Source organism: Meleagris gallopavo, chromosome 19, assembly GCF_000146605.3.
Source record: "Meleagris gallopavo isolate NT-WF06-2002-E0010 breed Aviagen turkey brand Nicholas breeding stock chromosome 19, Turkey_5.1, whole genome shotgun sequence".
Taxonomy (NCBI): domain Eukaryota; kingdom Metazoa; phylum Chordata; class Aves; order Galliformes; family Phasianidae; genus Meleagris; species Meleagris gallopavo.
The window spans coordinates 6,719,773-6,730,391 of record NC_015029.2 but is presented as its reverse complement, the minus strand read 5'-3'; the positions used below and the strand labels follow the sequence as shown (position 1 = coordinate 6,730,391).

General features: G+C 38.8%; 1 protein-coding gene across 3 annotated transcripts in view; it reads right to left on the bottom strand.

Annotated features, from left to right (window-relative positions):
- STKLD1 (serine/threonine kinase like domain containing 1) overlaps positions 1-10,613 on the bottom strand; it is an 11,225-nt gene extending 612 nt beyond the window's left edge. Inside the window, exons 1-18 of one of the 3 annotated variants that reach the window (XM_010720963.3) lie at positions 10,342-10,613; positions 10,169-10,264; positions 9,671-9,715; positions 9,282-9,356; positions 8,549-8,653; positions 8,041-8,111; positions 7,729-7,844; positions 7,117-7,229; positions 6,859-7,016; positions 6,244-6,374; positions 5,528-5,611; positions 4,459-4,575; positions 3,782-3,916; positions 3,027-3,155; positions 2,541-2,669; positions 1,548-1,676; positions 920-1,057; positions 515-594 (exon numbers count right to left, since the gene is read on the bottom strand). In XM_010720963.3, coding sequence (XP_010719265.1) covers positions 515-594; positions 920-1,057; positions 1,548-1,676; positions 2,541-2,669; positions 3,027-3,155; positions 3,782-3,916; positions 4,459-4,575; positions 5,528-5,611; positions 6,244-6,374; positions 6,859-7,016; positions 7,117-7,229; positions 7,729-7,844; positions 8,041-8,111; positions 8,549-8,653; positions 9,282-9,356; positions 9,671-9,715; positions 10,169-10,264; positions 10,342-10,356 — 1,866 coding nt within the window. In that variant the 5' untranslated portion in view covers positions 10,357-10,613. The remainder of the gene's footprint in view (positions 1-514; positions 595-919; positions 1,058-1,547; positions 1,677-2,540; positions 2,670-3,026; positions 3,156-3,781; positions 3,917-4,458; positions 4,576-5,527; positions 5,612-6,243; positions 6,375-6,858; positions 7,017-7,116; positions 7,230-7,728; positions 7,845-8,040; positions 8,112-8,548; positions 8,654-9,281; positions 9,357-9,670; positions 9,716-10,168; positions 10,265-10,341) is intronic. The other 2 variants (XM_031556222.1, XM_019621492.2) reach the window with 2 other exon arrangements.
- Between the last annotated feature and the right edge of the window lie 6 nt (positions 10,614-10,619).

Genomic DNA, 10,619 nt, shown 5'->3' with positions numbered 1-10,619 from the left:
TAACACATTAACTTATAGCTTCAGCTTTCATTAATATGCTTCAGGCAGTGCCTGCAGGAGACAGTGGAGAAGTTTGTTTGCTTCTGTCTGAGACAATTTATGTAAGCAGATTAAATGCGTAACAAAAAAACCCCACAAACAGTGTTATAAGAGTAACCAGTTACATTGTCTTGCTGGAAAAAAGACAGCTTCTAATTCTCTAATTGATGGCTACGTGACAGCAAGCCATTGTAAAGGAAATTTTAGAATAACGCATTAAATAGCCTGAATAACTTTTTTTTTAATCTGTTAGCCGTTTCTGGTGTTTCAACAGTTTGTTTTTCCCTAATATGACTGTGTTGGAATCTAACTTAACCCTTCAGGCGAACTATCAGAAGTGTATTTGTACAACCTCACTGTTCACACATATACAAACAGTTCTTCTGTGAAGTTCTGCAGTACGTAATTCCAGCATTTGGAATGACAAAGTGTGACATTAAGCAAGCACCCTTTATTGTCAGTGACTTCTACGTACCATGCTAGATGGAAACCGGCTTTTGATTTCAGACAGCAGCTCTTCCATTTGCTGTGACACCATTTCCAGCATTATGTCATCTAGAACATAAAAAGAGTAATTTATGGTTACTAGTATAATTGCCAGTGGTTTTAGCAGGGACTAAAGGGGAGCAGAAAGGAAATAGGTTGACATAAATAGAATGCAAAGTGAAGTTAGAACATTTGTACATTTACAAGGGCATTTGTAATTATTCAGTGACAAAGAATGGGATGAAGTCACAATTCCAATTCATCCTCCCTCATCAGATATATAGCAAGTCTTCCCAGAGAGCAAATTTAATTTACCTGAGTAGCTACTGCTTCTTCACTGTTTGTTCTTTTTGGGGAGGGGGAAGAGATTGGACAAATAACACCACAGTCTTACCATATTGAACCATCTCATTAATCAGCACGCAGATACTTTCCACCACTTGTGGATCATCACAGTAGAAGTGGTAGGCATCCTTGATCAGGTTTATTCCATTGCCTTTTGAATCTGTTATAAATCTGAAAGCTGCTATTTCTGAAAGGGAAACAAATGTTGCTGGACTAACCGGGAGCTGCAGACTGTGCTGTTTGCTTTCTGGTCCCTTGCCTCTGACAGCACACATGTAACATTTCTCCAGGAAGCCATGTCCATTTTTATCAGACTTCCTGCAAGCTATTCTGAAGATTATTTGGACAAGTAAAGAACCATATATGCAGCATGATGTTGCATAGCAGAGGTAATATTTTCGTATTTATTGTTTCTCTGAGCTCTACCCATTTATAGTGTAAATAAAGTGAGAACTCAATGAGTCTGTGCTGATCTGCTTCTCAGACATGCATGCCACATCCACAAGAAGAAAAAAATTGCACTTCGTTTTACTGTCCTTCCCTGTTCTGCAAGAAAGAAATGATTAACAAAGCAGAGAAGATGACAATCTCAATTCCACTATGAGCTCTTGAACTGCACAGAAATGTCTACATCTGAGGTGATTTGCATTTAACAAAAACTAATTGTTCAGTGTTACCAGATAGCCTTAGAAGGCTTGCTAATGCCAGGCAGGTATTATTCACCAGCATTGGTTTTTCCAGGTTCATCCTAAGTGCATCCATCAGAAGCGCTGTTGTGGGCTCATAGTCACTTTCAGTTAAAAAACCTTTAAAAAAAATAAAATAGAACACTAATGTTTTAAATACTCATCTCAATTTCTGTCTGCTGTTTTTGAAAGGACATCTAACTAGGCATCAAAAGAAAGAAAGGGTGTGAAAGTCCATATAACAGTAATACAGGCCTAATAAAGTCTTACTGCAAGTTCCTCTAGAAGCCTAGGAAAAAAACTCAATACATCTTTTATGTCAGGATTTCCTTGCACTCTCCAAGCTAAAAGGAATGCAGAGTCCCAAACACTCAACATATTCTACTGGTAGGCACTAGAAAGGAGAAGAGTGCACTGCTCAGTGGGTCCTTTTTCATCTCTTCTTGGGGGAAATAATGGTAGGAACACAGGGCAGTATGTAAACATACAGCAATATTCTTGCATGTGGGAGAAACAGCATAGTATTGCAGAGATACATTCGTGTGCATGGAGATGAAAGAGATATGTTTTACTTTTTCCATCTGAAACATTGCGAAATTACAAAGCAAACAGCCCTAAACAAAACCTGTATGTATACACAGACACCATGATACTAGCACATACCAGAGTAACACAAGTGGGATTCTTGATCTCAGGAGAGAGGCCAGGCAGGATGCTCTGCACAACATAAACTGTTGTAGCTGTGGATCCTTGCCGTAGCCATGCATCAACAGTATCTAGTTACATAATTGCCACGGCTCTTCCAAAACAGCTTCATTACGGAAGTGAGCACAAGGGGGTTTATTAAGAGGCTAAGTTTCTGACTCTGCTGCCACCTGCAGAGCATGCCGAGGACAAGCAGTCTGTATTTCAAGAACCAACTGACAGAAGTATTTGGCCTTTCTCATGCAGAGGGGACAATGAAAATACCTTGGGAGAACAAACCTTGCAGTGACAGTGCCCACAAAGCCGAGCAAGCTGACTTCAGAACTGCTCCATTCTGGAGGTGCTCTTGAATGACCGCAATGATAATGGGGACAGCACTTTGCAGCATTACTTGGTCTACGTTGTTCTCTAAATTACCATAACAAAAAAAGAAAAGCATTGAGTTATTTAATCAAAGTAATACTGTCACGAGCACAGTATGTGTGAAATTACATCAGTAAAACGTTAATGGGTGATGGCACTGGAATAACACATTATTTTAGCACCAAAAGGGAACAAATTCAAAATGTGCAAATCAAATTTTACAGCACTACTAAATAATACAGGCTATTGCAGAAAGCTGAACTTCTCTAGGAACCAGTTTCCTCTGCCATTTAAATTATATTTGGACACCATAGCAGGAATCCTTCAAAAATAACAATTTTGGATTGAAAACAGTCCACAGGGTGGGCATTTCATATTTTAGTGTGCATATCTTCCACTTACCACTCACAGCCAAGCTCCAGAGAACTGCACAGCTTGAGTGGCAGATTTGCTCATTATGAGTAAAGTTTTGTAAAATTGACAGAAGATCTGCAATTAATCCAGCTTTCCTTAGATTTTCTGCAGCAACCTCTAGAGGGCACACAAAAAGAAGTACTATGAAATCTAGCATCTTTATCCTGCTCACTGTCCTCACAACAGATAACTCTAACATATTTAAGCAGTGATAACAAAAACAGTAAACATATCACAAGAAAAAAGAAAACAGATTGGATTCTTTAGTGTCATGTACTTAAGCAAAGTCTTTAGTTTAAGTGACTCTTTCAAACAGATTTTAGCCAATCAATTTTCCTTACAGATCTGCAATTGACAGAACAGAAAAAGAACTGAGAGGGGAGGAATTCCTCCACTCATAAGTGTTTGCAACTTCAATGGAAATCACCTAATCAGAGTTTGGACACAACATATGAAGTTTGGTATTACTCAGTAACTTTAGTTGTATAGATGTAGATCCTTCATGACATTTTGTACAAGTTAACCTATGTAGGTTATCCCACTTCTGCTAAATCCCTGGTCTACTAACAAAACACTCTTCTGAATGAATGTCCTGATGAATGTTGAACAGATACTGCAATGTGCCTACAAACATCTCATCAGTTTTGCATTTATCTGACTACATAAAAAAGTGGGAAAATAAGAATATACCCCCTCCTTCTCCCCCCCCCCAAAAAAAACAAATCAACAACAGAGGGACCAACCATCAGCTGACATCATCATCAGTAATGGGCAGATCAATGAAAGAAATTCTTCACCTTCAGAGTGCCTTCTCACCGTCTCTAACAGAGAGTTGGTCACATTCTCATCCAGAATCACCACCACATCCTGTTCTAGAGCTGTCAGGCATTCGAATAACACGGATTTCAGTGGCTTTGAATGAAGTTTGAACCTCCTGCTCTCTCCTTAAATAGAGCATTCAACTAACAGCATTTCTTCACGTAACAAATCCTAAAGTTATTTAAAATTCTTTTCTTTTTCTTGAAATATAACTCTTATTACTCTCAGTCCTGTGAAGTAGTCAGTTATTACAGCAGTACATTGCCAAGAAAAAGGCAGAAGGAACAGTCTGAGAAGGCAAGATGTGTGTGCTTTTATGCTTTGAAATTCAAATAGCAAAGCACTGAAAATCTCTTACTCATAATAAGAAACAGATTTAGCAACCTAAAACCAGTATCCTGGATTTAAAATTTACACTTTAGCTCAGAATTGATTTATGTCTACTCTAAAGAAAGTCCATGAGAATTAAAGCTGGATAAATTCTTCATTACCTTAAATTTAGACCCTAAGAATATTTCAGAAACCATTTCAAACTTCATCTCCTACATTTAACACTATAGGCTGCATTACCCAGCATTAATTGGAAGTCTCATAACTGTACCTTGACTAAGAATTTCAAGCAATAATCTGCAACCCTCTACTTGTAACTTGAAAGAATCTATATGACTCTTCATAGCAAAAGCAATCGATTCTGTGAACGCTAGCAGGCAGGGTAGAGCTGTAGGGAAGAAAAATAACCTGAGATAACATTCAGTTAGACAATCAGTTGCTTAGATTACTCAGAAGATGGTTAAGCTTCAAAACATGAGTGTTTCAGTTTCAAATGAATTTGAGTCCCTGCGAACAATGAGATATTTCAAAACATTGCTGAACCAAAGAGAATAATAAACTTTTCTTCAGTAAGAGTGTTGAGGATGAAAACAATTCTAAGAAAAGAAGAAAAGTTGTTCTTTCCTTATTGTTCTGCTGATAAGAAGCAAAATTGCTTCTGGCAGATTCTTGGCAAAAGCAGGCAAAGTATCTGCAGGTAGGCCAGTATTCACACACACAGAAAGAACCAAACTCACCCAGGTGGTGAACGGGCTCCCTGACTGCACAGCACTCCTCCTCACAAAGCAGCCCAGATCCAAGCAATGCTCTCCCTTCAGTGCCTGGCCTTTATGTGAGCCCAGAGGAGCTGCACCCTGGGTCCACCCCTTCTGGTCATCAGGGGAGGACAGACGCAAACAATTTGCCTGTGCTCCATGGGCAACCACAGCTCTTCACCAGGTGCTCAAACAGTTCAAGCCCTGACCTAACAGTTTCCCTACACTTACTAATTACAGGTATTAACACTTCTGTTGTTTTTTGGTTTTTTTTTAATTATATGAATTACCTTCCTCAATTAATGTTAATTTGACCATTCAACTCAGTTCCCAATTTAAACATCACTATGTTTCCAATGCCCATTTTTCTTACCCAATAAAATACCTCTAGTTTTCAACAAGTACTTTTACAAACAAGTACCAATGCAATCACCTCAGTGAGTGGTCTGTTACAGCACGTTCAAAAGATCAGAAAGAGAGCAGTTTCACTACCATTCACTACCATTGCTGTGGGATTTTTTTCTTCTTCCGGTTATCTCAAAAGGTAAAGAAAGAAAAGCATGAATAAACACAGCAGTACCTTACCCTTTTTATCCCCTACTAAGCGGGTGAGGTGCTGCATGGTTCTAATCTGTGCTTCTTCTACATCCCAGAAAGCCTGCATGAATTCTATGTTAAAAAAAGGAAATTCTTCTCATCATTTAAAACTGACAAAAATCACTCAAACTTCATCTATTTTTGTGCAAGACACAAATTCACATAAATGGAAATAATGCAATTTGTGACTGTTGAAAGGGAAGCCCTTCTTCCCTAAAACATCAATCATTAAATATTGCAGCGTGTTATCTTCCATCTCAGTGATCTCTGTGTTTCACACATATTTTGGGGAACTGTTAGATTATTGAATCAAGGCAGGGCTAGGGGCTTTAAGTCACTCACGTAGCCTTTTACATTAAGACAAGCTCATCCTTGCTCATAAAAAAAATAGCAGAGCGAATCTTTTGTTGGTATAAACGGGCAAACATGGCAGTATATAGGCAAAGTAAGCATGGTTCTGAAGTTTTCTGAGAAATTATTTCTGGCCCCATTTGACATGCACAGTACAAACAGCTGCTAAACTGAGCAGGTTGCAGACAAGGCTGTACAGTGATTTTTCCACTAAAGAACATGCCGTTTCAATTGAAATAAAATGAAATCATTCATTCTCAAGTAGAATACATGCTGACTGGAAAAGATATTGGTTTCTTTCCTACATAAAAAAAAAAGCTATTATATTAAATTTGTCTTATTTTCCTTATTACCTAGAATACTTCCGATTCCTCCCCTAAGGAACATATCTATTACACAGGAAGGCAAAGAATTCCTGTGTTTTATTAAAGATGAACCAGCAACAATCAGGCATTCCCCAATAAACGGCACATCAATCAGATCCCTAGAGTTAGGGGAGACAAAAGTAGTACCAATATATTAGATCTGGTAAGTTACAGAGAAAGATCTACAGGCTTCATTTCATTTTGGCATAAAAGTTAAATAATAGTGTTTGAAGAATAGATATATATACATATTTTACAGAACTTACAGAATTTACTTAGAAGCTGCTGATGAAAAAGCTAACCGTAAGCAAGCCAGACTTGGGCTTTAACTTAATGGCTATTTTGAACGGATACAATACCAAAATATTCCACTGTATATTGAAATGTATACATTCTCAAAATGCAATGTGTTGCCTGCAGTATGATTTTACCATGCAAATCTCCAAAACAAGGACAACAATCAGGATGCCCATTTCTAAAAGCGGAACACCAAGTCTCTCTCTCTCTTTTTTTTTTTTAATAACTTTGATTCAAATCCTTTCAAACTGTCTTGGTGAAGGTAGGTGGGGTTTAGGACACAAAGGGAAAGCATCAAGAACTCACTTTGATGTGGGTCTCATGCTGGGCTGGATCTGTAGCATCATGGATAAAATTGGGAATAAAGGCAAAGAACTATCTCCATTTTGCATTAGGGGCAGAACTCTTTCAAGATGGCTGGAATCTCGTCTTATATCCTGCAGTAACAAAGTGATTTCTTCTGCCTGCAAATAGTACAGTAACAGTAGAGCCCTCCCACACTCAGTTACAGATGCTCTGCAGTGGGCTCATATTTTAAATCTATAACAAAACATTATTACATACATTCAAAACAAAGCAGGTCATCATGTCAAGGAGGATGCATCCTAGAGACCAGATGTCAGACTTATCACTGAAAGAAAAACTGAATGCTTCAGGAGCCATCCAACATTTGCAATCTGTTGAAATAAGAATCCCAAGGTAACATTGCTGACATTGTGCTATGTGCACAGTGCTGCTTGTGCAGGCATGAACTGCAGGCAATAGTTGTATGTCTACAAGTTATAGAGACATGTAGCAGAGAGTTGTGTTTGTTTGTTTGTTTTTTTGTTTGTTTTTTACTGTTGATATGCTGCAACAGAATGAGAGAGACACTACAACTAATAAATGATTTTTCAAGATGTTGCTGCATATATATCATGCTAAAAAAGGATTCCAACTGTATTTGTTGCAGAGGAGCTTTGAGATTTACAGATAGTTTTCAATTGTGAACACAGTTAATGCTGCAGGCAACTGACCATGAATATTCTATTCATATTTATGAAGAACAGTAGTATAATGTGGAGGAGGGGAAAGCTAGATAACTTCGTGGCTTGTTTTTCTCCAAAGATTAAAAACATCTACCACAACTGAATCTTTTAAAAGTATTGTCAAAGCAAAGCAAAAAGACATATCTACTTTCTTCTACTCTTATTTTCCATTTCCATTCATCGGTCATAAGTGTTTCTGTACTGAAGTCATAAAGCTTGAAGGATGCTTCGCCAGTCACAAGTATGTTTGATGGCTTGAGATTTCTGCAACACAAATATTTTCCATCAGCATGTGAAATCAGGTTCTAATGATATATAACTACACATTTCCAGCATCTTTGCACATTAGAAAGTAAAATTCACTTATAATTGAGCAGCTGTACTGAGCCAACAGTCTCAGAACAGTGAATGAAGAACAATGTATGACCCATCAAACAAAGAGAACGGGATTTCTGCTCACCTGTGGAAAATATTTTGCTTGTGTATATAAAACAAAGCATCCACCATCTGTCCCAGAAATTTCAGCACCACCTGTTGATAGGTATATACATGAAAGCATAACATAGACAGAATAACATAACAGAGAAATTAGACATTCAACAAGAGAATACCATTGTTTGAAGTAAGGTCCAACCAATAGGGAAGTACCATTTTCTCCAGGTAGATAAACGTGCTCATCACACAACTGTATGTTCAGCAATAACAATTATCTGTATTTTTCATGGATAAAAACGTAAAATGGGGAAAGATGTAATTGCTTGAGAACAAGCTACACAAAGAGTTAGTGTTACAGAAATGCCTGATTAAGAAATGCTGTGATTAAGGACAAAGATAGCTTCTAAAAGTACCCTCCAGCAAAACACTGTGCTTTGAAGGTCTTAGGGATGACTTTTAGAAAGACAGAGGAAGAAATATAAATGCAGTGAGATTCAGTCAGTTCAGCTCGGTGCCTCTTCGGTACATTTTACCATGTCTGCTATTTTCTCTGGCTTCTGCCTTTTTGTCTTGATCAGAGATGAAAGATCTACTTGGCCTGAGTGCTGCATTACCAGACAGAGGAACAGAGATGATATCTGTAATAAAACATCACACCAAAATTGACTAATTGCTTGCAGATAATGACATATCCAGTAAGAAAGATAAAACCAAGGACTTGGCCAAAATGGTAGATGTGATGTTCACCAATACCAAGGCGTCCCAAGATGTTTAATTTCTCACAAAGCAGACAGTATTTATATTAAAAACAGAGCATCTGTTGTTCAAAATGTTATCAAGTGTTTCTTATATGAAACCACATGGGACAAGTCAAGTCAAAAATACATCTATAAAAGCCAACATGAATTTCATCTGAGTGCTATTTGTTTGTGCATAAAACCTCAGGATTTTTGCCTTTCTATAGAAGTGGAAATTTTCTTGTTTTGCTTTTTTTCTTTAACACAGGTTTGCTGAAGATGGGACAAAAGCAGCTCAAAATCAAGTATGCATTAGAAAACAGGACAGTAGCAGCAGCGACTTCAAAATCAGAGCCAGCATGCAGTACTGCCACATGATGGACACCAATCATAATTTTCACCATGATTATTCAGAAATTAAAAAAACAGGTTAATTTCATACTAAACAACCCTTTATCTTACACCAATGATCCCAAACATACCTACATGCCTACAACATTAACAACAACTAATCCTAGTTAATTCTCACCTCATTATCCCAAGTCACAAACAATTCCTTGTAAACACAGATGTTTGAATGATGAAGTTTTAGCAAACCCATTGCCTGCATAGAATAAATAAAAAAATACTGATGAAAAAAATCTATATACTCCACTTACTTTAACCTATTTGCTGCAGTTGGAAAAGGTAACAGGAATTCAGCTTAGCACCCTATAGTTTTGTTTGTAACTGTGAATCTACACATTCAAATATAGGAACATTTAATAAAAAATTCTGGCTTGAACTCAAGCAGAGGGCAGGGAGAACACCTGAGATTGTCCTGCCCCTTATTCACATACTTAATGCTCAGACAAAACATGGTTCTGCTAAAGAGCTTGGTCTTTGCATGTGAAGCTAGTGAAGAAGAATTGCAGATACCTCCTTCAAGGCCTCATTTGCTTGATTTTCATCAATGCATTCAACCTGTACCAAACAGAAGACAAAGTTGAGGTTGTAATATAGTGAAAATGAAACTTCAAGGAAGTACGATCTTGCTGAGATTAGAACTGACAATTGAGTAGGAATTGGCATAAGTTTAAAATGATAATTTGAATCTCTTATGATTGGAATGGTCTTGTTTTTGGGATATGTACAGAAAGACCGCTACAAGTGAGTGTGACAGCGGGCCAGCCCTCCTGCACTGTCAAAGCAGCAGCACAAAACACACTGGATAGACCTACTTTTTGCAGTTCTATGTCTGTATTTTGATAAGCTTTCTCAATATTCTGGTCATTCCCAGAAGCACAGCACTGTGTGAGGTAGAAGCTTACCAAACAGCCAAGCTGCCCACCACATTCACCTGTTGCTATCTGAAGGGGCCACAGAGATGAGCAACACACAGACGGCGTCTTGTTTTCCTAGCAACCGCCCTCTCACCTGCTTAATTACAAATCTCTCCTTCACGCTTCTTTCCGCTTTCAGTCCCGCTACCAGCACGGTGCCCAACGCCCCGGGCTGCAGCCGCTCCAGGACCTGCGGGGCACAGACAGAGCGCCAGCAATCAGCCAGCCTACAGGCACACGGACTCCGCCGGGCACCGGGGGCATCACCTCGTATTTCTCCATTGCGAGCCGAGCCCGGCCTGGAGCTTGAGGCGAAGACAGAGGCGGGGCTGGGCTGCGGGACGGGCTGCGCTGTGGGACGATTTCCGCGCCGCCGCTCCCGCCCAAACTGAAGCGATGGCGGTTGGCCCCCTCTCAGCGTGGGCTGGGCGCAGTATCTCAGCCGTTTCTTTTATTTATTTATTTGTTTTTTAAAGAAATGTTTTCCCGGGATGAGGGTTTCCAGTTAAAACAGGAAGAACTCCCTCCCGACCCCACTTCGAGGA